Source organism: Vidua macroura, chromosome 5 (genome assembly GCF_024509145.1).
Source record: "Vidua macroura isolate BioBank_ID:100142 chromosome 5, ASM2450914v1, whole genome shotgun sequence".
NCBI lineage: Eukaryota > Metazoa > Chordata > Aves > Passeriformes > Viduidae > Vidua > Vidua macroura.
The window spans coordinates 10,970,918-10,998,421 of record NC_071575.1 but is presented as its reverse complement, the minus strand read 5'-3'; the positions used below and the strand labels follow the sequence as shown (position 1 = coordinate 10,998,421).

Below are 27,504 nucleotides of genomic sequence, written 5' to 3'. Positions count from 1 at the left end.
TTCTTTCTTTCCACCCTTTACACAGTTCTCAGCACTACTCAGCCAAAGAAAAGAAAGCCATTGTAGAGAATGATCAACCAATTTGGAATGAAATATCTACAGAGAGGCTTGTTGTAATCACTGTAAATAATTCCCTTTGTATGCCCCATCTTTCCATCTTTGAAACGGGCATAATTATGTTTGCATTTCTGATAAAGCACTTTTGATATCTACTAAATAGTACTAAGATATGGGTATCATTATCAACGCTGCTGTTCCAGTTATCAGTGCTGGAGTGATGAAAGACAGAGCTGGCATGGAGTACCAAAAGCCTATTCCCTGAAGAAGAATTCTCAAGGACAGATAAATCACACCAGCATAATGCAGTTTGCTTACTCCTATTCAGATCACAGCTATTTCTCAGATGTTACACTAGTGGCTATTGTAACTGCTAGTGGCTAAATATTATTTATGATTGAAAAATTGTGTCCTAAAGGAAAGGTATAATGAAGGTATTAGTCAAATATGAGAAAGGGTTTTGCTGCAGTTCTTTCTCCTAGAGCTTAATGCAAGACCAAATAGAAAGATAATGAAAACATAAGAATAGAGTCATAGATTCATGAAGGTTGGAAAGGACCTACCTCTAAGATCATGGAGTCCAACCATTAACCCAGCACTGCCAAGTCCACCACTAAACCATGTCTCTAAGCATCACATCCACGTTTTTTGAACATTTTCAGGGATGGTGATTCCACCATTTCTCTGGTCAGCCTCTTCAAATGCTTGACCACCTCTTCAGTGAAAAAAGTTTTCCTAATACCTAATCCAATAGTGATAATCCAATAATTAATGGAATGTTGCAAATGTGGGACTTATCTGATTGATCATACATATGCCCACAAATTACTACGCTTACTTTTAGTACATGTCTTTTGCTATTCCAGTGAAAATCTAGGTATGAGTATTTCACATATGCTCAAGTAAGAACAGCTTTGCACTTAAGTGTAAAGTGAGTGTCTAAGTAGAATTTTGCAAGAAGTAAAAAAAAAATTGCATATAAACTAAAAAAACTCAGTAACTTTGTTGTCAATACCTGTGTTTACATGAGATTTTCTGATTCTGATTTATAAATGGGCAATTTTTTTTCTTCAGAAATATTCAGTAAAGACACCTCCATTAGGAAATGGCTAGAATTTTGTCAAGATCAAGAGCATGAGAGAAGACAAGAAAGTCTGGTAAGGGATGACAGTGGCACTTTGAATTGATAGATGGAACCTAGAAATAGTCCTTAAAAACAGTCTTGTTAAAAAAAAAAAGTCACAAACCAGAAAAGAAAACTAACTTTCTGAAAACCCTCAAAACATATCCAAATGAATATTTATTCTATGTTTGCTCTTATATTTATTGATTGGGGGTTTTATTGAGGGACCTTACATATTTCTCTTACAGCATTACTAATCTTGTGAACAATTTTACAGCATGCTTGGATTTGCAATATCTCCATTTTCCCCTAAACTGCAATGTATCCTGCAAATGAATGGTTTTGTTTGTGAGATAATTAAGAGAATATAGCATGTGAGTGAATCACATTACTGCTATCATAATTTCTTAATTGGTAAAATAAAGGTGACATATTTGACAGTCATATTTTGCTATAAAGAGGCACATATTTCATTAATATGCATACATACACACATTGGTATGAATGTGATTTATGAATAATTGTAAGCATAATCACAATACTTTTAGTTCATGTTATGTTCCTTAAATGTATTTTTAGTGGGTCTTGCCCAAAGGCAACAACGGAAAGATTCACACCATTTCAAGATACTACATTTAGTATCTTTACTAAATAGAATTAGGTGTATATATTAAATGTAAACTAACATGTTTACTAAATGTAAATTAGAACAATTACATTGGGTTCACTATACACAGTACTGATATTTTTGACAACAACTATTATTATTACTATTACTTGTACTAGAATTAAATAGAACCTGGCAAGTATATTAAGTATAATTTAACAGGGTACATGGTTATTCTAATACCAACTGATGTGGGAACAAATCTTAGCCAAGAAAAGCAATTTAATTTCTGCTACACTAAAGCAGGCTTTGGAAGACAGGCTCTAACACTTATTTACTGTATATTCATTTACGTGTAACAACTTAATATATGAAGCCTCAGTACAGTCTGAGAGACATTCAGATGCCTGCATATAGCAAAAAAGTATTTTGAGCATGTGCTGAAAGCTTGTCTTGGGATAATGTCACATGCTTCTATTTCCAAGCAGTCACTTTTTGGTTGTTTAATCTGTTTTCTGCTATCAATTTGTTCTGGTCTTTTTTTTGTTAAAGCCTGGGTCTTTTAACAAATGTCAAAGTTTACATATCCACTGTTTTGATAAGTAATGCAATATGTAAAATGCTTTGAATGAAATTCTTGGTGTCCAAGAAGAAAAGCTTTGTTAAAAAGGTTATGATAGAAATTTTATGATGCATAGTAGACGTCATAGGACATTTATCGATCCACCTAACATTGTATGTCTGGAGATATAATTTATTCCAAAGTCCTTACCATATTGTATTACTTAAAAGCAAATACAGCATAAGAAGGCATGGAGAAAAAAACCTCAGCATTTTAATGGAAGTGACCAGAACGAATCCTTAGCAGCAAAGCATTTACATCAATTTAAGCTCTGGAAAGAAGGTAGGTTCAGCAGGGCTGTGAAAAAGGTAAATGCTACAATATGAGAAAAGTTAACCTTTTAATAATGTTACTTATGGCTATCTTGAAGTTAGATTTTTTTTTTTAGTTGCATTGTTTGCCTAAAAATAGTTATTGTGCTGAAATTTTACATTATATTTTTTAATTTCAAGATAATATTTAAATAGCATTGAAAAGTCTGGGGATTGATTTATATAAATACCCCATGATATGTAAAGATAGATCTCCTTTTTGTATGGCGATCTGAAGAAAGAATATACTTATGAATAATATTTTTTTAAGTAAATGGTGAATTTGGTTTGTAAATCTTCATGACTTCATGCTGGTAGGACTAGAGACTAGTTCTAAAATTTTATAGAAACAATGAACTTAATTTTTTTTGTTTATCAAACATTGATGCTCTTCTAACTAGATCATGCTGACAATTACATACTTGGATAATCTGAACTCTAAAATGTGACTTCGTCACACGGAGCTGAAAGAGATAACAATGTACAAGAATATATTATAACATTTATTAATTACCATTCCACACAGTTAAAATAAACATAATAAACATAGTGCTCCAAATACATTCCTGTAAAATATAACTCTTGCCTAATTACAAATAAAGACTTTCAGCACCACTGCTTATTAAAGCAAAATATTTATTTTGTGTTTCAGCTCTTTATCTATTTCCCCAATTTCGACCATTTAGGATGAAATTGAGTGTATGCCTGAAATTTTCCAAAAGGTTGGTCACTTCTAAGAAAATATGTAAAATATTTATGCTACCCTTTGTAGACAGACCTGAAATCTACCAAATAACAGAGCCTTCCTTGTAGGATGTGTCCAAATCTGGATCAAGTATATATGAATTGAAGTTTTTCCATGATCAGAGAAGGAATTATTGCTCTTTTGGGCTATATTCACTAAAATACCAGTCAGTATGGAAACATGCTTTACCATGATATTACATGGAGCTAAGCAAGGCTATTCCTAAAGGTAACAGTGCAAAGTCAGGGAACTTAAAAGCCTGCTCATTTCATGCTGTCTGTGGCAGATGGAGACTAGCTACAGGAACCATGGAGAGGATAAGGATCAAAAACCCCTACAGGAAGAAGACTGAGAGAAGAGGCAAAGGCCTGCAACTAAAATCCAAGAGAGAAACGAGACTGACTCAGAATCAAGGTGAGAGAAACTAAAGCTAACTTGGTAAACAATGCCCTGGCACAGCTGGCACAAGAGACTAGAATGACTTGACAAAGAGACTGACACAGAGTAGGGAGAAAAACATGGAGAACAAGAAAACTGTGAATTGGCAAAGGGGAACTGTGTAAGAATAAAGAAGATGGATTACGGGGCACGAAATGGTTCCTAACTCTCAGAATTAACACAATTTTAAAAAATAAAAATACAGGTAATAATAAGAAAGAACACAAAGAATAAATACATTAAGAGACTGGACTTAAGATCTGCCTAAACAGTTCACTAAACCAGGCCATATTTGGAGGAGGTCTAAATTACATGATGATGAATCTCAGGAATACTGTCAGAAATAATTTGGATTCAAAAAGAAACAGAGAGTGAGAGGGAAAAAAGTAATCAGACTGGGATTTCTAGAAACAAACAGAAGACTTGATGGCATATGTGGGAAAGAAGAGTGGATGGGAGAGGAAGCTTATGCTGCAATAAGTTGGAAGACAGAAACAAGAACCATTCATAGTAAAATAAAGGATTACAGAACACAGGTGTGGAAAAAACAGCAATGAAAAAGAGACAAATTAGAAGGAAAAAGCAAAGAAAGAAAGAGTGCCTTGGGAAAGAAGATCTTAAGACACATCTTTACCATCCAGTACAACAATCTTGTGAAGTAGCCAAACATAAATTACTGGACCTTTCAGTGAATGGACTTGAGAAATATTTTTGAATCTACTTAACAAACATCCCACAACAAAGGAAACAGAAAACTGCTGTTATTTACTCAAATCATAGGACAGAAATTCTTATTGTTGATGCCATGGTTCTAAGTCGATATCTAAGTGAACTATAAGCCAATTTCTCAAAATGGATTTTTTTTAAGCTGGTTTCTCTTTAAAAAAAATCCACACTGAAGAACTCCCAAACCCTAGTAGAAGAGTATGAGGCTGGTAAAATTAAGCACTTAAAATTTAGAATATGCCTCTATATAACTGTTCATGATTTGTTTTCATAATTGGAAGCGCAGATGATGAAATTACATGAGATCTTGTATTATTTTTTCTCCCTAGCCTGTTAAATTCAATGAAAGCAAGTTCTACATGCCTTTAAAATCTGCATTTAGGTAATTTTTTAATGTGCAACCTCAAAGTCAATTAAGCAGTATCTTTCAAGATGTCATTCTGTAGTCTGTTCAAGAAGATTAGGTATACGTTGTTTGAGTGTCAACAAATAGATAGAAAAATATTTACATATGAAAGAAATGTGCACAAGAAACCCCTTGGTAAAATATGAGCAAATTCATAGAGAGCTTAAAAATGAGATGCTTATTACACAGAGAGAGTTTACAAATCCTAAATGAAAGACAGCAGTCCTTGAACTAGAATATATAGACAACAGTGATGCTAAGAAGAAAGGGACAGGAAAGCAGGAATTTTTTTAATGTGAAGCTGTACCATACACTGCTTATAACAAAGTTGAAGGGTTTCTAACAACTCTCATGAAAGAAAGGGAGGCAAAAAAAAATCAAGGTGGGGGTTCTGTCAAGAGCAAAAAGAACTGAGTAAGATTTAAAAAGGAAGTGAAATAAAAGCTCCTGTGTTTTTTTCTGAGTTGGAAGACTTTTCACTGAAAGAAAGGCATAATTAAACCTCATTAATTTATTTTCACTGACTAGCAGAAAATAAAGTTTGAATTTACTGGAGAAACTAGAACTTATAAATGTTTTTTTAGTGGAGATATACATGGGTCCATTTTTTGAATTAAGGGTATTAAAGGAATGTCAAGGTTCAGGTTTTAATTTATTTAATTTGTTTTCCTGGAAAGCAGTTTTACTGATATCAGTTTTACTGATATCAGCTTCCTGAAAAGCTCAAATTCAGGGAAGAGGAGAATTAAGAATTCTAGGCAGTATTTCAAATAAAAGTTAGAGGCACAGCTCCCATTACATTTCACTTTCAAATTTTGGTCAGGAGATTGCAGTTCCTAAGGCAAATATAATGAAAATAAAGTTTAAATTTGCAGAGAAAGAAAACCCCACAAAATTGTGATGACTGTTGGACAATGTAAAATATGTAGGAGACTCATCTACATGTCTAACATTGGTTGGTCAGAAACAAATTAGGATGATAGAAGGTAGCTGACCGTCATAGCCTACTCACAAATTGGATATTAGCATATGCAAAAACCAATACTTTCTAGCTCGGTACAGAAAATGCTTATCCTCTAGCTCTTGCAAAATATTTCTATGCCCATCTTGCAACTTAATGCTGACTACAGTACTAGTGTTCAGGAAAGTATTAAAACAAGAAATTCAACCGGAAATTTACACCAATGTTTATGGAGTTAATAAAAACTATAAAGAATGGTCAGACCCCCTGCCCCCCAACCAGCCCCACCCCAAAAAATAACCTCAAGAAATAGAAAATTAAAAATAGCTACTAAGGAGCATAAAGCAATAACTATAAAGGAATATTATATTCCTTCTGGAACATAATATAAGTATGTTCTTAGATCATAACGTACTGGTCATTAACAGAAGCAAAGTCCTAAATTAGACAGATAACTATTTACTGCAGCTGAACAATGGCTACTCTTTCTTTAGGTTATATATTTTAAAAAAAATATTTGGTCAATTTAATGAACAGTTAGTTTTCCCTTTGAACATGTAAAAGGAAAGCAAATCAAATACTTTTAAGTAAACAAATACTTTCCTTAAATTGAGATATACTATGTTAAAAGCATTCCTTTTATTACTTAATTAATTTAGCTCTGTCAAGGAACAGAATTAAGTTAGTTTAGGATTAATCTATCCCATCCAAATTTTTCAGAAAAAATAGGAAATTTGGCTTTTAAAAATATTTAAAATAGTTTAATCCAGAATTCAAAGAACCTGCCTTTGGAAAAAAAAAAATCTATAGAAAGAACATAAAAGGAAGTTCACAAAATATTTCTTAAAATCTTGTCTTAGCCTTTCTAAAATGCCCTGTGAAATAAAAGATAATTACTTTGAAGTGTAGTATGTTTTGTCTAACAAAGACATGATAATTCATACATTTCCCTATATATATAAAAGGTATTTTATTTCAGCATCATGAATTTGAGCAAGATTTTTTAGTAAATATATTTAAGAATTCATTATTTTGTATTCATAGACTTTACTTTTCAGCCTGTAAGATCTCAAGAATTTATTGATACAATTTCTAAATTACAAGTTATATATAAAGAACATGTATGATACTCCCAAATAATAGCTCTTGATTCCTAACAATAATTGAATTCTGAGGAACAGCCACAACTATGGATGTTGTAAAGTGAACTCAGTAGCATTTTATTAATAAAGCTTGTCAAATCATTAGGTTGAGATCTGAAAAAATGGTACAAGAACTTGGTTTAAGAATTTATTGCAAAGACAGCACCTCTAAGGTGACAGCATCTTTATAATAATCTAATACGACTGCAGGTTAACTCAAAGGGAATCCACCTACTAAAACACTGAAACAGTTCCTAGGCATCTTAATTTAATATTTCAGATGGCAAAACCAACAGAGACTATAGAACAAGAAAGCATTCTATAACAAATACATTCTCAGCAAAGGCAAATTTATAATGTTTTCAGATTAAAGATATCATGGGGCTAATGATTTATTCTGATCGTTGAAAAACAACAGTCTTTGGCAAAGAGAAACAATGTAATAAACATGTTTCTAAACTTCATATGAAATGTAAAAAGGTGACAGTAATGTTTGGTTTTATATATAAGTGACACAATTGAATGTATCATCACTTTTTAATTTCTTAAATCCATGGTGATAAAATTTATAAAGACACATATGCAGAAACATATTACATTATTAAATTTAAACTATATTACATATTACATTATTATTTAAACTATTAAATACATAAGACGTGGGCTTTTTTTTCCTTAGTTCCTGGACTACTGAAATAAGAAAGAATATGTAGGTATGGTGCAGTAAACGTGTATTTTTTAAAAGTATATCTATATTAGCAGAAATTGTAAACTCTCTCTCTCCACCCCCGCCCCCCCACATTTATGACTCTGCCAGTTGGTTGCTCTTTCCTGCTCCTTTTCTAATCTCTCCTTCTTGAAGGTATAATGCAATGGTACTTTTTTATATTCCAAAGAAAATCCTGTTCCCAAGATCCACACAGTCAAGTTCTACAAGTTGAAAGAGTTCATATTATTTATTTTTGGATGGAGTAACAATATAGGTTACAGTCTAAACAACAGTTAAACATTAATATGAATGCAGTGGATACTATTTAACTCAATTATTCAAGATACAGACACATTCTATTCTGTATTTATGAATACAATGATAATTTTGTCATTGACATCAGTAGTTTAGAATTATCTCACCTAAATTCAGGATCTTAGCAGTTAGGAACCTCATCTAATTTAAATGGTGTGGCTTCATCATTAACCAATGGAGAGAAACAAGAAAACTAGGGACACAATTTGTTCTTTTCTAAGATGGCAGGCACAAAGACAGAATTATGTTCTTTTTCCATTGGTACAATTAACTTAGACTATGATGATAAATTTTATGTAATCTAATTTTAGGAATGTATAACAAATGAGTAAGCACAAACATATTGAGTCACTATGTATTTTGCTTGTGGTGAAGTAATGTAAATAAATTCTCATTCTAAAGCCTTTACAAAGCATGTCAGAAAAATAGAGATTTCAAGTATTTATACATGTTTTTCTTGAGTTTTAATTTTTTATTGAAAGTGGAAATTCATCATATTGGAAAACATAATCAAAAAGTAAATCCAGCAATTTATATATATAAATTATATGAAATATCTGATTACTATTTTGACAACATTTCAAGAAACTTCACTACTTAAAAAGTTTTAGGAATTTTGATAATTTTGCCAAAGTTATTAAATACAGCTTAAATTTTCCGTAATGTGCTTTTGGGGGGGGGTTAGGTTTTTATTTATTTGAAAAAAACATTGTACACAAGTAGAAAAATAGAGTATGTCACATTATCAGAAATGCATTAATATTTCTTAAGTTATATTACACAAAATAAGATATGAAACTTAAAATTCTGTAATTTTATAGCATTCAAGAATTATTTTTTTTCTAGATTCTTTTGTTACCTTCTATGATATTGGAGTGGTAAAAATATAAGGCTTTAAAAGGGTCCTGTAATACTGAGCTATAATAAGTTCAGTGGGATCATAAACTACAGCATGACTGGTAATCAACATGACAGAAATCTGTACCTTGATTTGTGATACGTGTTCTGGTGCTCAGGTAACAAAATATGCATTTTTCAAAGCTCTTTTGGAAATAAAATAAGAGGAAGATTAAAAGCAAATCTTTTTCAAACTTTAGGGAAAAGAAAATCTTCTCAAGACTCAGCCATGAGAAGACCTACAACATCACAGGGAATTTCCCATTAAAATCACAAGAAGAAAGCCTATTGATATTACAGCTTTTAAACTGAACTGTAATAAATGTATGAAAAGGCTTTAGATAAAAAAGAAACAGAAAGATAAGCAGCATGTGTTATTAAGGATTCCAAGCATGCTCTGTTCTACCTAGGATTTTAAAGTGATCTTTACTACTGATATTGAAAAGAACCATAACTTACTTGAGGATCTTGCTGAGTGTCTGTGTGGCAGCTTATTTTTTTCTCTGTTCTCAGTCAAAGCACTTCCACTGGCCATGGAAACAAGGTCTAAATCCATGTCTTCTCTGCTTACAGGGCTTGCCTGGAAGCAGTGGGAGAGAATGTACACAATCATGAAACAAAATATAACATTTTCTGAATGTAGCTCACATTACTCCAAATAAACAAACAGGGTCTGTCAAACAACCTTCTTCAAAATGATACCACAATCCTTTTTTGTTGCCTAGGCTGAACAAATGCACTATGTCAAAGCATTTTTGTAAATAAGAGCCGATCTTAAAATTGTGGTTTGTGATCTGAGTCAATGCAACAACAAAAGAAAACATTTTAGTACAGTAATTTTGAAGAAAATCAATCTTGCAGAGGGCTGATGAAACCTTAAACAGCTTAAGATCATTTACTGACCAGTCTATAATTTAAGTTATAGTTGAATGTCAGAGATGTCATATTGGATTATTTCCTGCAATATTTATGCTTTATCCAGGACACGTATCACTTCAATCAGTCATGGGCCCAGTGAGTAATTTAATCTTTAAGGTTTTTGCTAATTAACCATAACCATCAGACAGCATTTTAATTATACTTTAGGCAAGAGTATTATATTAATTATAAACTTCTGACATCCAGTGGTGGTATGTTTTGACATGAGGCATGTTACCTGCACACAAATATGACAAAAGAAAAATGAAAATCATGTTTCATTTTAGCAATGCTATTTTGGGAACATCTAGGGCAAAGTTTAAAAACCGACCTGGAAGATACCTCCCACTGCAAATTGCAGATTGTCATTTTTGCAGAAACAACTTCACATTTACTGAAGAATGAAACTAAAAGCTATTCAGCAACAAAGCAGCCTCTAACAATAACAAAATACTGAGGGCCAATAACAATGATGGGGAAAAATCAGACATTGTTGATGAACAGTCTACAAAATTCCCAGCATTCCCGAGTCAGTCGGCTGGAAGTACTGAACATAAGGATTTACTTCTCTAGACTTTGGACCTTCAGAAATGAAGTCCAGAAAAGCAGATTCAGTCTTTCCTCTCTCTGGGCTGAAGAACTAGGTGTCTTTCAGAACTAGATGTCTAACTGGGTATTTCTTTTTTAAAAACAAACTATAGGAAAGGAAAAGAGTCTGCTAGTGGTAATGTCACTAAACTTTTGCCTAACATTGTAGTAGCAAGACTGCTCAACCAGGTATCGAGAGACTGGGTCTCAACTACTTCCTCAGGGGGTAAAGCCCATACCTCCCATTTTCTCAGGAAAGTGCTGTTACTATGAAGTTGCAGGCCATTCTGGAGGAGACGATTTCCAGACTTCCTGTTCAAACTACCTCACTGTACCAAAAGCAGCACTGCACCAGTGCAGACAGGCTTTGTAGTCCAGTCTAACTTAGAGAACTCAGATGAAATGGAGACCTGTTTCATTTCCCTGTCTTTATTCAGTCACTGTTTAATGTAAAATTCATTAAAAAGTCCATGCTTTTTCAAACCAAAACCTCCAAAGATACAGAGATTTTACACTCTTCCTTTGTGATTGCATTCCCTTCGTGTCTGCGTAGAAAGCTTGTCCCTTGTTTTCTGATGCTTACCTTTTATATGTTTAATGACAAGGAATTTATAGTTTTGCTTTGCACAGCTAGTCTTTATTATTGCTCTTAACATCAATATTTAATTTTCTCTTCCATAGCAGTGCCAAGAAGCTTTGAAAAAAAATGTTTTATCCTGCCAATTGTTTCTATTTATTGACCTTAGTATTTACAGTTGCTTTAAGCTTGTGAGAGTTTCCTATGTTCAGAGTCTTTAAACTGAAAGCTTTTAGTCTTTCATTAGCATAAATAATGCAATGATTGTGATGCTCAAAGAGATTCAAGCCAATGGAAGTGATCATTCTTACTTCCATCTAACATGTTTCAACACACAAGTCTTTTTAGTCTCCCATTTCCCAAAGATTTGTGGCCATGAGGCCACAAACTTTTTACAGCTAGCCTTTCCATGGTATTATCATCCAATCCCTACCATCACAGAAACAAAGGCTTTATCATCATCTTTGTTATTTTATTTCAAACAAATGTGTTTTCACCCAATTACAGTCAGACTAATAGTTAAGGTTGTATTAATCACTGCAGCAAACTTAATTTTGGCTTTTTAAAGAAGCTGACTAAAAGTCCTCTGAAGCTAATTAAAATCTTCCCTTTTTTGTTTATGATTTAGAACCAGAATTTGGAAGAAATGTAAGATACTGGCACAGTTTTTCACAGACTGTAGTATTAGACTTCCAGCTGTAGTGATCACCATAGTTAACTCTTGAGACTTCCTGCCATTTTTTTACTACCACAAACCTTTCTTATTAGATTTAATTGAAAATTAATATCAATCAGGAGGAATCTTTGCCTTGAACACAGCTTTGCATCTGTATATTTGTCTCTTTCTAGCTAAAATTATCAAGATGTTCTGTCACCTTCAGAGATAAAAGGTGCTTTTGAATTCAAGTTACATATAAATGTTTGGAGATACTGATCAATAGTGAAGGGGTTAATCCTGTAGGTAACTTAAACTTCATACAAGAAAAATCAGGAAGTCTATCCTACCGGCTATTCCACAAAATCATATTAATTTAAAATAATTTAAACTGTAAGTCAGCATGCCTTCCTAAGCACTTCAATGGTATTACTAATGAGAAAAATCATCAAAATTACCAAGATTAACATAATAAGGTCTTAGATTTACTGCAGGTTACTACAAAGCAATAATCCTCAGTGAGAAGACTTTATGTGCAACCACTGAAATGCAATTTTGTATCCATGAAAAAGAAAGTCTTAAATTGCTGGAATGTCCACAAATATCATTTAGAAAACTATATGAACCTTTCAGAATGCAGACTTATGGAACACATAAAAAGCAGGGATTGTCTAGCACATCAGAAAACTTCATGATCGATCATATGGCATAGGAATAAACTACTGGAAGTGCCCAGGAATGCTTTCCTCTTCTAATGCTTCCTCTCTCTCTCTCTCTCTTTGCTTTTAATATATATTTTTCACTTTCAGTTTACAAGATTTTTTTTTGAAAATGCAGCTGTTAACTTGATTTTTATAATAATTTCATAGCTTTTAAGTAAGCTACTGTGCCAAAGCAGTAGGAGCATATTCACATTTCAACCTTTAAGAGAGAACTCATATAAATTTTAAAACCAAAATTCTCCAGCCATTTGTGTGTACAAACCACATCATTATTTTGCTGCCTGTATACTACTGCTTTGTGCATTAGAGATACATTTTATTCCATTTTCTATTTTTTGAACCCTCTATTGCATTTTTCTCTGTATTTCATTCATGTGGAACTGCTATGTTATTATGTGGCACAGGCTGTGACAATTCCATAACTTTGCCAGTTATGTGGGCACACCGCATAATACTATTGTGGGATTGCAGTAGTATTTTGTGGACAGAACCGCTTAGTGCAAATAACATACAATCTACCTATGTGCACATATGCTTACCAATAATTACATAATATGTAATTTAGATAACATTATTAAATTATGATTTGCTCAATTTACTGTTAGACTCCACCTAACAAGTAACTATTGGTGCTGCTGCAATCAAACGCTACAACAGTCGTTTGGTTCATGATTTCAGCATTTAAATTTTAGAAAAACTGAAGAATTGGACACATTTGCCAGCGAAAAACATTTGACAAAATCTGACTTAAAGAACACGGTAATACTAACATGTAAGGCTTAAAATAATTTTTTTTTCAAAGGTGAATTTTATGAGAGTTTATGGAATCATTTCCAAAACGTGCAAATTGCATAGGTTCTGGAGCTAAAGAAGGAAGAGGTGAGAAAGGGGCAAGATTGCTCAGAGAACAACATGAGGCATATGAGACATAATCTAACTGGGAAATACTTTTTATGCAATATTTTACATCATGTATATCAGTATAAAATACTAATTCTGCCTAGCTTCTAAAATTTTGCCCTATTTTTTACACCCAACAAAACTTTATCAATAAGAATATAGCTAATATGGCATTAAAATGTAAAGCCTGTATATATAGACATGGAGTGAGTATGCATTGGCCTGGAGGCATAACAACCGCTTGCTATTAAAGGAACTTTTGGGTATCTCTGACACAGTCTTTCAATTTTGTAAATCTTGAAATTGTTAAATTGCTCATATTTCCCCTCCTGCCAACTTACATGACTACCTGTTTCAGAAAATCCAATTTTTAAAAATGCTTCAAAAAAGAGTGACTCATGAAAGGAGCAGAGGGCATTTTAAGATCTAAAAATATTTAAAAAACTGTAGGAATAAGTATGACTTCCTGCAATGTTTTCAATAATGTCAACATATTAATATATAATTACTTACTGTATTTCAATATATGAAATTGAAAGCATATTAGAATGATTTAGGTATGTTACATGCAGAATTTGAGAATATTTAAAGTTGTTTAATTGACAAGAATACACATTTTCAGTAAATAATGCAGTTGGTACTGAACCTTATTTAATTTTTTCAACTTTTTTTTGAAAATGCAGATTAAGAAGCTTTAAAAAACACACAGTAGCATTTGATGTTCTTAAAAACAAACTCAGTGTCAGATCATGAAGCTAGAACCCAATGCACCTACATGGGGTTTTGTGCTAAAGTATTTTCTTCTGATCTCCATCAGGGGATGACTCAATTGCCAAACACAGATAACACTACTGAATTATATCAATCAAAAAATTCTCCTGTTTTTACACTAGGTATGGATTGGAAAGACCTGAATGCTGCAAAATCCCACAAATAAACAAGTTCTTACCACAAGTTGTACTTGTCTATCTTCACATATCGCAGGATTTAACTCAGGCAAAAAACGACAGCTGGGAAAAATGTAGAATAGAAATTTCAGTAACTCCCACTGTACTGGGCTCACTAAAATACCTGCACAGAACCTTTTCAGGAAACAATCCTGCTTAATTATTTAAAGTAATTCCATGATTAAGATGTGACAGGGAAATTAATACTAACTGATAAAGTATCAGAGCAATTACTATTAATTTTTTTGTACTTGATTTAAAAAATAACTAACAATTGTTTATTCAAATGATAGAATATTAAGTGAAACTATTCTAACCAGCATGACTTTTTGTATGTGTTGACATAAATTGTAGAAAAGCCAGTGTTCATATTACTTTTTGTAGGAATAAAATTGTTTTCAGCTGAATAAATATATCAGCTGTTCTAAATTGTCTACCAATGAAGTTTGAATGGAGATCACTTGGACTTTTGGCATATTAAAAAATGATATCACGATCCTTAAAAAAGTCAGTACAAATACTAGGACATAGCATACACCTGCAGAGACAGCACAATAATATTTAAGAAAATTTATAGATTTCTGTGTCCTCTTACTTTTAAACATCATTACCTGTTGTATTCCAGTGTTTTCATTTAATTTAAAAGTCATGGAAATTATCTTAAACAAACACGTTGAGTATTTCTCTATTATGGATCATGACTGAAAGACAAATATTTCTGCAAGGCCAGATAAATATTACCTAAGGAACATGTTTTTCATATAGTTTCTACAATCATTGATACAAGCAGGGTATGTGGCATATTTTTCTGCACAAGACAGAACAATTTGCAGCCCATTTAATTATAAATAAATTTTTAATGAGAATAATGATAAAATTAATGTACTATTATATACTATTGCTTGCCTACTAACACTTTGTTTGGTTTTCTTAGAGATGCTTGGCAGTGTCTACTAATGACTTCATTAAGATAACTAATGCCTTATTATTGAATTTATGACCAAAATACACTTGCTATGTCTTCATGTTAGTTTAGGCAATATGAACCTTTCCCTTAATTGTATTGACATTTTACCTGTTTAATAACCAAAACTGAACATAGAAGGAACATGTTTACAACATTTTAGTACAGTGTAGCATAAAGATGTTTATGTTTTGAAGACAAAATATAAATACACACTCTTTAGTTAAAGAAAAGTATTTTTTTACTTCCTTAATCAAATCTAACAATGTAGCTAATGTTACAGTTGATTTAATTACATAAAACCATAATATATACCAATAACATTATAAAATATATGATGAATAAGCACTTTTTTTCTACACTCTTTTCAGTCTAAAACCCACTGCATTGCTAAAGTAAAACAAAGTAGTTATTTATTATAAGATTCTGAAGATTTTATAATTTCAAATTCAATGTGGAAGAAGTATCTATACAATGATTGCTAAGCCAGTTCTAAAGGGTGCCATATTTGGGACCCAGAAATATGGTGTACTGTCTGCTAGCTGCAAAGTCATGCTTGTTTTAGAACCATTAACTTAGGTTTTACTTTACAAGACAAATTAAAAAAAAAAAATCTAATTTAAAGGCAATGACCTCACCACTTCATATTTCTGGAACTGGCTGCTTCATAATCCAAAAGCTGTGCACGAAGCCATTGGTATGTGAAGTCTTTTCTCTGTAATTTCTCATCAAAAGTAGCATCCAGCTGAGAAATTTTTTTACCTGGGGAGGAAGAGAGATACTCCAGTCTTTCACCATTATTTTAAAATGCATTTTCTTTAAGAATTCCTAGATAAACTTGGAACCTATGGCTTCTTGGAAAAGAAAAAAGGCAATAATTTCATTCTCATGCAGAGTCCAACTATTTACAATTTCTTCAGATATATTTAAGAAATACTTTTATATTAGTTTCAATTTTATGGTTTGTTTTCTCTTTTGGGATGTAATATCAGCCTTCTGAATAAATTTATTTTATTGGGAAATAAATCTATCCTTTGTTATGAAATTCATATAGAAGTATATATTATATATAAATTGCTTGTCACAGCTGCCATGAATGTTGCTTACTGTGCTATCTCCATAATTAAAATATGCAATCATTTATACTTATAATTCTACTTAGCAATCTATAAGGTTAAAAAAAGAAATCACTGTTATATGCAAGAGTCAACACATGGCAATCTTATTACTCTTATCTGTCTTTTACTGATATGATCTATTAAGACATTTAAGACATTTTAATGGCAATTTCTGATTTGAATTCCAAAGCACTTTCATCTATGATATTATTTTTCAGAAATTACTACCTACTTTTGGATAACAAAAGACATTTAAAGATAGAGAATAAAACAGTGACATTACGGGGGAAAAAAAAATTCTGGAGATCCTTCCGTTTTCGGACCATTCTGCTGAATAATGGACATGGTAAGGAGCATGAGGAAGAGGCTGCCAGAATTGGAAGAGCACACACAGGAGCTATCATTGTTGCATGGCAACGTTCATGGATTAGAATAATTTTTTATTTTCTACCCTCATATATAAACTTTATAGATTAAATCTTTTCAGCACCTTCAACTTAGGGCTTTTATGAGACATTTGAAATTTTTTTTTTTCTTTTTCTTTTTTTTTTTTTGGTACAAATGTTTGGTTCTTTTCTCTTTCGTGCCATTTAAAATAACACTGATGTATTATCCCTGTTGCTAATTATCCCTTTTGTTTTTCTTTCAAAGATTCTTCTTTCCTTACTGATAGGTGAATATGGCAGCTACTAGAAGGTTTTTAGCAAACTGCAGGAACACTTGAGCCAGCAAAGACCACTTAACACCAAGTCCATTTGCTCACTATGGATGATTTAATTTTCAGTAACTCCAAAGGGAAAACAGGGGTGGGGACGGAGATATCAGAAGTGCCATAGTTTTCATTCATGTTTTGACATTATAAACTGAAGTTATAGGATATTCACCAATTCACCTTTCAAGGGACTTCGCACATTACATGTAGTATTTTTAAAATTTAAATTAAAATTTAGAATTTATAATTTGCATAAACTGCAAAATATGCAATTTTTGCCTCACTGGCATCTTACCTAGCTTTGCTGTGAGCTCATTGCTTTCAAATTTTATCTCTAAGTTAAAGTATCAAAGCTGCTTATTTCATAGTCTGAAATACAAATGTTTTTTGTTTATTTGTCTTAGTATAGGGAGTCTCTATTCAAACCAAATCCATTCCTTAGGCTGAATGTATTCAAGGCAAGATCCTGGTCCACAATATAAAGTCGTATATGTCTTGCTAGCCACTCACAGACTAGAACTTCAGAAGAATTCATCCTTAGTTGATGTAAAGAACTCCCATTTACCAGCTCAGAAAGACAGAAATTGAAAATCTTGGATGGACAGTCACTGTATCTATGGAAATGAGGGTGTGAGGGCTGACTAAAAAAGTCAAGCAGTGAATTACTTAATCAGTGCCAAATATTAAAAAGACTGATAATTACACTGTTCATCAGCTTCCTTTATTGAAGTGGGAACTATTTATTTTTTTCTAAATTTACGGTATTGCCTTCTTGGTTCAGGAGGACAGTTATCTAACCTTTCCATTTCGAAAATGTATAGGTTCCAAGTCCACTGGTATCCTTACAGCTCTCCATTCGAAGACAGATGATGGTTTATAACAAGAGTAAGATACACTGTGAGTGATCTAAGACCACTTCATCTGGAGATTAAATCTTCCACATTTGTTCTCCAATGAGGAATAATCTCCCAAGAAAACATGTTTAGATTTTTTTCCTTATCAGTATTTACAGAAAAGTTGGCCCAGTGTTCCTATCTTTCTAAGGATAAATATGTCTTGCAATTAAAATTATTTGTATTATTTATGCATTGACTAAAGTGTTTTTATCATTTTCTCTATTAAAAGGGAAATCAATATAGGGAATAAACCAGTATTAGAAGTTCATTTCTGAGTCCGTGCATCAGCAATGGTTGAAAGAAGATGAATGTGCAATAAGTTATAATAAAGCTTACAAAAATATGAATACTTTTAACTTGGTAATTTATTTTCCAAAATTATTTTAAATAATTTTCTTTAGTTGCAGTTTCAATTTTTGATTTAATTATGTTTGAAACACAACAGTTTTTATTTAATAAACGTTTAATTTATTTTTATTTTTTCATATTGATTATTGAAACACAACTGAAACAAAAATGTCAGCAAGGTAAAAATGCAAACAAGAGAGTTTTCTTCCTTAAAATTATATATGATATTAGACAGAATATTCTTGTTCATATTAGTGTTAATAGTGTTTTTTTTTCTCAAACAGGCAGATGATCTTCAATAATTTGTTTATAATGTTGCAGAAAACTGTATTCTATTTTCTTATTTGGAACATACTCATATCCTTGCTTTTTAAAAGTAGTATCTAGATTTTTAATTCTTACCAAAAAAAAAAAAAATCTATGTTATGAATTAAAACACTGCATTATCACTTTCCTATTCCACTTATGAACATCATGTGTCCAAGAATCTGGTGTACCAGTATCATTAACATGCATTTGCTTGGTAGCTTTCTTAAATTAGGACTATGTGTTTTTAAAAAACCTGGACCTGATTTTGTAGAAGTATTAACACTCATAGAAGTTCCAAAGAGCTGTAAGCTTTCTGCATCTTTGAAATGGATCAGACCCATAATCTTTAATTGTTAAATGCGGACAACTCTAAGACTATCAAAGAAAACAGAAATACATCAAAGAAGGCATCAAAACCCAAATTAATTTCAGAAGTATTTAAAGTATCATACCCTCATTAGATTATCGCTCTAAGACTTCGATCTTTTTGACCTATTTTTTTTTTTACATGACACACATGTTAATAATTTAAGATTGGAATTGTCTTACGCTTGACATTAATACAGTAATGATTTTTAGGTGTTGCCAAATAATCATCCACAGAGATACTACGCACTTAGGCCAGATACAATGCAGCAGTCAGGGCCACCTACTGGCAATTTCCTACAAAATCTGAGCATCTAAATAGGGAGAACTTAGAAAAGCCCTGACATCTGAAATATCTTTGGAACTGCAAATTACAGGAAAGTAACAGATTCTTTTCTGGGACACCAAATCCACATGCAAACCGGTAAGAACCTGAACTTTGATATCCACAAAAATGCCATCCTTCATCAGTCAAATCTGTTTGCTGAATGTGCTGTGAGACGGGACGACTCACATTCAGTTTAAAAAATGGATGCTATTATGTGCTTTAAATTAGACTGTTTCTGGGTAATCTGTTAAGTGAACTAAAGGAGAAGGGCAAAGAACTTATGAACTATTTCAGGTGAAGTAAATTTTACATGGAGTCGGTTTTCTTTCTTTCCTCCAAGATATATAGAACTTGTGCCCTCAGCTGTAGCTGTCACTGTTAAGAGGACTGAAACACAGCCAAGGAAATCGTTTGGCATGTGGAAGCTGGAGATTCCAATGTCATCAGGATAAGGGGTACTTGAAACCCACGTTCCCCTGTGGCAGGACAAGTGTTGTTAACAAGCCAGCACACAAAAGGAAGGAGGATGGTTACACAATGTCTGCATTCAGGGTGAACTCAAGTTCTCTGCCTGGAAAACACCAATCTTGGTTGTAGTAAATGACAGTTATTCCATTCTTCATCGATTCATATGCAAAAGGATGCTAAAGAGCCTGATTCAACACAGTAATTTTTTTTCCAAATCTATTTGTTGATGATGGGAAGATAAAAGGTCGAACTTTCATATATCATGCTTCTTGATAAATATATGGAGAAGCTTGCACTGTATTGAATCTTTCAAATCTTGTGTTTAGAAGATGACTTAAATCACTTCCAACCTTGCTTCATAGGGAGTACAATACAAATAAAAGACTAAGAAACCTAAGACCTAAAATGTGAAAGAAGGGCTTCGAAATTCTTCAGCATTCTAAGTTTTCCTCCTTTAACAAAAAAATCTGCGACCAGAGTTAATTTTCTCAATATGTATTCTGGAATTGGTGTTCTTAATAAAGGTAAGTAGTTGAACTTGGGTATAAAATTATTGTCTGTGCTATTAATATATTGCATTTTTCTTCTCTTTCAGTATTGTGGCATAAATTACTGGTCAGAAATATATAATATGAGGGCAGATGTGTGTAAGTATGTGTACGAATGCACAAAATCTAAAAAAACACTTTTTATTATTTTATAATAAAATTATCTACCCTGTGAGGATTTATAATTTCTACTGTCTTCTATACATTTATATATAATGTGTGTATTGCACATTTATAAATTACCTTGAAATCCCAAATCTAAAATGCAACTCTTTAATCTCATTTTTTTCATGTTATAACAACAACAACAACAACAACAAACTTATTTCTGACATAGTCTGTATAATACACACAGAACAGAAAGTAAGAACGACATGAGTTGTTCCTGCTATTAAGGCAAAAAAGTGAAGTATTTGGAAACAGACAGGAAAACAACAATCATTAAAAAATTACAACCCCCACTGCCCTTCACCCCCAAAACCTAACTGTATACTAGAATGTACGAGAAATTATAGGAATTTCTTTTTTTTTCCCACAGAGAAGTTAAAACATTTGTCAGACGTGTACTTTGTCAGGAGTCCCTGAATACTGCCATCCATTACGTAGCAATCACAACAGACCCCAAATTGTTTTGGAAAAAGAATGGTATTTAGAATGGTCTTTTGCATGCCTACAGGTATTCTGTGACTACATTTATGGTAGAAATATATATGTGACTTCCAGACAGTTGGCAACATCAGGTGGCAGAAATTGGTACAGAGTTCTTACTGAAACATATAGCATCCCTAGATGTTTATCTACAACTCAGGTCTGGAATTTTCAGATAATGGGGTACATACATTTCTACCTTAAAAACATTTTCTTTTGATGTATTAGTTAATTTTAGAAGGTATTTTTTCATCTGACTATATCGACTTTGATCTCTAGGACCAGAATGAATGAAACAAAAATATTTATAGTAGTGTCTGAGTGAGTTCACAGCTGAATAAAAAATGAAATAGAATTGCATCACAAGAATGCTACCTCAGGTTAAGACCTACATCATTTTTGATGCTTATAAATGCTTTATTAAATACTTTATCAATTATCAATCAATAAAGAGTTTTGAACATGGGAGTACTGATCAATGCACAAGAGAATGTCTTTCAAAAATTATAAAAGTAGTTATTGAAAGGAAGAAAATATTAAAAAGAGGGTTTTTCCTAAAACTTTAGCCCTTTTTCTCTTTATACCAGGTATTTTGTATTTTTTTTTCAAACTACAAATAAAGCCTACTATATTACTATTTGATCTGCAAACCTCCTTTTTTCCTCTAATGTCTTCCCCAACAAGTTAATGCTATTTCAGCAGTTATCATATTTCAGACTGTGCTTTCTGTGTTCTCTCTTTGATGTCTTATTATTAGATTATGCAAAAGCTGAATCCTTTAGTTGAGATTCCTACATCACTGAAAAAGTACAAATTTCAGCTTCTGAATTCAAGGAAAACAGGATTTCATACTTGTACCTTCCCATTATTTTCTATTTTGCTACTTGTTCCTGGCCCTGCAGAATACACCACTACCATTTATCTGTCCCTAGCTTACTGTTTAAACTCAACATTTTATTTTTCCCACATTGAGGCAAATCTAAATCTTATTTCGTCTTCAATGGCATACTTTTAAAGCACATAATTTTGAAGTTATTTCTCTCTCTCTATTCCAGTAATATCAAAGAACTTCTTCTAGAATCTCCTGATTACTTAACTTCTACTGCAACCCTCTGATCATACAAATACATTGCAAACTACCACTCTGTATTGAAATGCTCACATCTTGTACTCTTCTTGTATGATGGAACATTTCCACCTGAATTTCTTGATAAGGTTCATTTTCCTAGCACTGACATCAAGACATCATTAAACACTGTTCTTCCAATTTGACCAACTCTTGAAACTTTTATGGGTTGTTATCACTTCCTGTACTCCCCCATTTACATTAAATACAATTTCTTATTTATCTTCTATAATTTTCTTCATAACAAAAAGCAGTTCCATGTTGTGATATTTCCTAAGATCTATGACACTTTTCTGCATTGATGTATAAACCTAAAATGGTATTTCACCTGGTATGTACAGGAAGCTTCCTTACAAGCAACTGTTCATTTCCTTTTTTTTTTTTTTTTAGCTAATTAATGACTGTTTGAATATGGAATTGCTTTATGTTTGAAAACCTAAGCTGGTTCTTAAAAAAACCCCAAAAACATCCCTGCCAAAAACAAAAATGAAGAAACTACAGAGATGATATGCTATCCACATGCAGAGGAAGAGTTCCTGATGTAAACTACTTCTACCTGCAATCAGCATGCTTCAGGATCCACTCGGGCATTTACAAATTCAAAAGGAACAAGAAAGACTTTACAGTGCTATACCATACTTGCACATTATTCTTTTGTGCAGCTTATACAGTACCCACTTCAGCCACTCTGCACAGGCAAATTTCATCAACAGCACTGCTGAGAAGTGAGTCTGGAGCACAGCCAAGAGTTACCAAGATTTCTTTGGATAGTCAAGGCTCTTGAAGAACCAAAGAAATCAAGAGGAGTAAAAAATACTTTGAAATAGTATGTTCAGCACTTCAGTGCTTAGTTATCCATCAGTAAATGTAAGGTATAAATAAAATGTAAGTAGATTAAGCCTATTTTGTTTATCCTTAGTGCCTATACTCTCACATAGTTCCTTGTTTCAAATTTCAAATCTGCCTAGTACACATTCTATCTCTAGTTGTTCTCATTAACTTTGGGAATTAATAAACTCCCGAATGATGGATGTTCTCTACTGAATAAAGGAGATTTTTACTGTTGAGGAGAAAAATAAGAGATGCATAACATAAACCCCCCCTTTTTACAGAATATTTTGACGGTTTTTATTTCTATCTATTCCCACTTCTTAAAATTAAATGACAGAAGCAATCAAGAACTTCAACACAAGTGTTTAGTTGTTCAGTGATGAAACGGTATTTCCAAGCAAGAAGAGATATCACTTTATATGTAGTCCAAACCAGAGGAATATCTTTCTCTACATTCAATAAACCAAGTAAAATTATTTAAGACATAAGATCTTCCAAAGGAATTCTCAAAATAACAAGTACAAAGGAACATTTTGTAAGAGTGCAAGAGGTCTAAATACTATGTTATTCACTATAAAGAATGCAAAACCTACACAATGCAATCAATTTTATTGAGTGTGACAACCATTAAGGTAGGTTTTGTTTGTAGTGAAGATATTAAAAGTACAGGAATGGAACTGAAAAATTCTAACCCAACAAAATTTTTTTTCAAAGTAAAAACTAGAGGTTTCTATGTGACAAGAAGATATATATGCCAAGTATTAAAAGGAATAAAAAAAACTGTCATTACTCTGGATCAGCATGAATTTAATCAGTAAAGCTGACTTACATCACATTAATAATTGTCTCATACTTTCTATGAATAATTAAAACATGTAATTTTTTGTCACAGCTTCAGAATTTTCATTTTAAAAAAGCCTGTATTATATTTACTCTTGAGAATATACATATTTCCTAGAAAGTTATCTGAATAATAGAAGAACTCGTTTTAAGAACTCATGCTCATCAACACATATGATGTGCCAAAGTACCATGCATGATTGGTACTTACTGCAGAGTAACACTGAAAGTGAAATAATGAAATTATTGTACTAATGTCAATATGTGGTTTAGTTATGGATGCCTCTGGATTGATTATCCATTCTATCTATATAATATACTTAATATAGATATGATGGGTCAAGATATATATTTTTTCAATTTAAAAGGGTTTTCTTTTGTTTGAGCAGAACTATTTCTGGCTCAATTTCTGATGCTGACTGAAATATCTATTGGTATTTGATGAACATAGTGTGACAACAATTCCCAGCTCTGTCAGCACAGTAATGTGTAACAGCAGAACTATTCTCCATTGTCAAATACACACACAAAGTCTACACTGAGTGCAAGGCTGCTGTTTAGTTTTACTTCATAGCAAAACCAAGAGGTAACACTGAAGATCAGGCCTATCATTATGCCAAACATTGTATAAACAAGACTTGATTTAATGTTCATTGAATTAAATGGGAAAAAGTCTCAGATAGACTCATAGTCTTTTCTTTTTCTTAAGACTCTACATCTAAAATTAGTTAATCCCCAATTATGTGTAATTCTTATATATTTATATCCAGCTTAAAAACAACCATAAACATTAAACTTATGAGTGTCTATAAATAAATACAGACATAAAAGTACTAATTCTTCTTATTGAGTTATATTTAATTGGTTGATACATCATGGAAGACAATAAACAATATGAAATTCCAGGGTCTTGCAGATCTATGAAAAAAAAAAAACAACCTTCCATTTGTAAAGAAGGTCAGGCAAAAAAAGCAAAAGAAAACCACAATTTGCCCACAAGTTGCCCCAGGTTAATTCTCAATACATATGTCTCAAAGACCTTAGTATTTGTATAGATTTCTTCATTAATTAAACTGTGATTTTCAGCTGGTAAACACATGAAAACAAACAAGAATCAAAACACTGTATATATTTATAGAGAAATCAATACATATCCCCAGGTATGGAACTGACTTACATTGATTTTGGATCAGTTATAGTTACAATGGCACAGGTTTTCTCTATCCATGCAGAGAAGGTTTGAATGATTTACCTACTGAATGAAGAAATCAGTTGAAAAAGGAATAAATTAGCCCTGACTCCTCCTGCTCTTTTACAGAATTTTGTTTACAACTTTATTCAAATTCTTTTTTAGTGGGAAGATGAACACAAACCCCTCAGTTCTGTTTGTGAACATAATTTAACTGTCTCTAATCTTGAGTTTAAACAGTTTATGCTTATTGTAGGTGTGTTTAAATTAGTTTCTTTTGACTCAACTTTTCATCTAAACTTGCTACCAAACTCTCCTACTCATGTCTTTACATATGTATTTCTATATACATATATAGAAAATTTGTTTGAAAGGGAGGGAACAACTTAAATATCATGATTCCAAATAGGTGAAGTTGCCTCATATGCATTCTGTTTATATTTGCAACAGCTTTTAAGACAGCCATAACTAATTAATTTAAAAGTGTAATTTGCTTTACCAACAGGTTAAAGCAATTGTTCACTTGTAACTTTGCTTGTTTGCAGCTGATGATCTAATCTCCTGCCAATAGCACAGGCATTTACAGAGCATTAAGGTCTGATCCAGAGTGGAGTGAAATCCCAAAAATTTCAAATAGGAAGGCAAACTCTCACTAAAGATTAAGGAAATTCAGTAGCTAATCTTATAGTATTTACTCCAGAAGGAGGAAACAGGTGATTATACTATGACTTTTAAAACCTTAGAGAGTAAATAGAGTTATTAAAATTACATAATCTTTCATGAGAATTTGTGTACCAAAAAAAATGAAAAAGAAAAAACCCAAACTGAGATTTTACTTGATTTTACTTCACTGTAAACAGTCACTGTCATGAAGAAGAAGGAATAGAATTTCTTTGCCATGTTTGAGCAGAACAAGAAAATACCCACTTTCTGCCTTGTATAGAACTTGTTTTATAAGAAAGATCCTAATGTAGTTTTCATACAAAATAAACAATTTTAATAAAAATTAATCTGATTGAAAAGGTTAACAGAATTCTTTAAAGCACTTGAAGAAATACAGAAATATTAAATGGAAATATTTACAGAAAAATTTTAATGTAACTACAAAAGTAAGCCCAAAGCATTATTTTGTTCAGCAAGATTTTTCTGCTCTTCTGAAATGATAATTGTTTTAGAAGCACTAAGTTATGGGTACTGATAGAGAGGCTAGAAAAATGGGTACATAGCTGCAATGAGAATACAGAAAATGCCTGCAAGTAAATACAGAAACTCGTCTGTAACTTGTACCACAGTTCTTGAAACTTTCTTCCAGTCTTTAAACTTCTCCATATTCTGGTTCAGTGAATGCATCAAGGGGCAGTAAAATTGGAGAAATATCTGAATAGCATTATCACCCTCAAGGCACCCAGGTCTCAGAACAGACTCTTCTTCAGCATTCTGGCTAGAAGAGGAGAAAAACAGGAGAAAAGAATGCAATGATATAGCAAAATTGTCACTAAACCCAAGATAACTTATTTAAAGACATTTAAAATGTCTTAATTCCACTTACCTTCTCCTGGATTCCAAACAGATTCTTCAGCTTTCACCTATCTGGTCCTGGGTCACTACACCTTACAGTGCTCTGGGTGCTTATCAGTACTGCCTTGTTGTGTGACTTTACTAACTATACAACGAGAAAAAGGGATTTGCCCCTAATATTTCTATTAGAACAAACATATTGTATGGGAAATCATAAAAATATACAGCACTCATAGGGGAAATAAAATTTGGAAGAAAGAAATTTGATGCATGGATAACACACGGGCTTAGTAATTTAGTGAAAGAGTAGTAACTATCTATACAAAGGTATAAAACCCAAAAATCCCAAGCAGCCATAAATGTGAAAGAAACAACTTGTAAAATTTATTCCAAGAAAGACTTTATAAACATTTGCATTTGCAATAAATGAAAGACATTTGAAAGAGAATTTTGAATACCGTGCACACAACTCACATAGTACGATCACAGCCTATGCAGTGTTTTAGCATATGTAGACCAGACTACAAGTAGAGTCTGACAAAACCTAAGAAGGCAGACCTGGCTAAGAGTCAGGAGTCACGCTTATTAAAGTGAACTCTCAGGGGTATCATGCAATCAGAGGTCACAATCGAGGCAACAGAAGCAATGTCACGATATCAGAGAAAGGGCCAATTCAGACCTGCTCCCCGACAGGCAGTGAGGTCACGGCTTGCGGCAAATAACTGTATTAAAAGGGAATATTCTCTGCACACTTTTAGAACTGTCATCTGAACAAACAAAGCCAGGTCATTGATAGGTTAAATCAGAACTTTCTGGCTTACCGGCACATAGCTTCCTTTCTTTTTACATTCACTGCTAATTTCTCAATTCCAAAATATACATCAGGTACTAAAGCAAATACTCAGTAAATTTAACTTAAAAATACATAG

The 27,504-nt window shown here is 32.5% G+C and overlaps 1 protein-coding gene across 6 annotated transcripts in view; it reads right to left on the bottom strand.

The window, feature by feature from the left end:
- The window catches only part of LRRIQ1 (leucine rich repeats and IQ motif containing 1), a 103,650-nt gene that overhangs the window by 3,672 nt on the left and 72,474 nt on the right, over positions 1-27,504 (bottom strand). For 3 of the 6 annotated variants that reach the window (XM_053978868.1, XM_053978870.1, XM_053978869.1), the window contains 3 exons: positions 15,969-16,092; positions 14,369-14,429; positions 9,519-9,639 (listed from right to left, as the gene is read on the bottom strand). In XM_053978868.1, the coding sequence (XP_053834843.1) occupies positions 9,519-9,639; positions 14,369-14,429; positions 15,969-16,092 (306 nt within the window). Of the gene's footprint in view, positions 1-9,518; positions 9,640-14,368; positions 14,430-15,963; positions 16,093-24,735; positions 26,499-27,504 lie in introns of those variants that run through there. The other 3 variants (XR_008437357.1, XR_008437358.1, XM_053978872.1) reach the window with 3 other exon arrangements.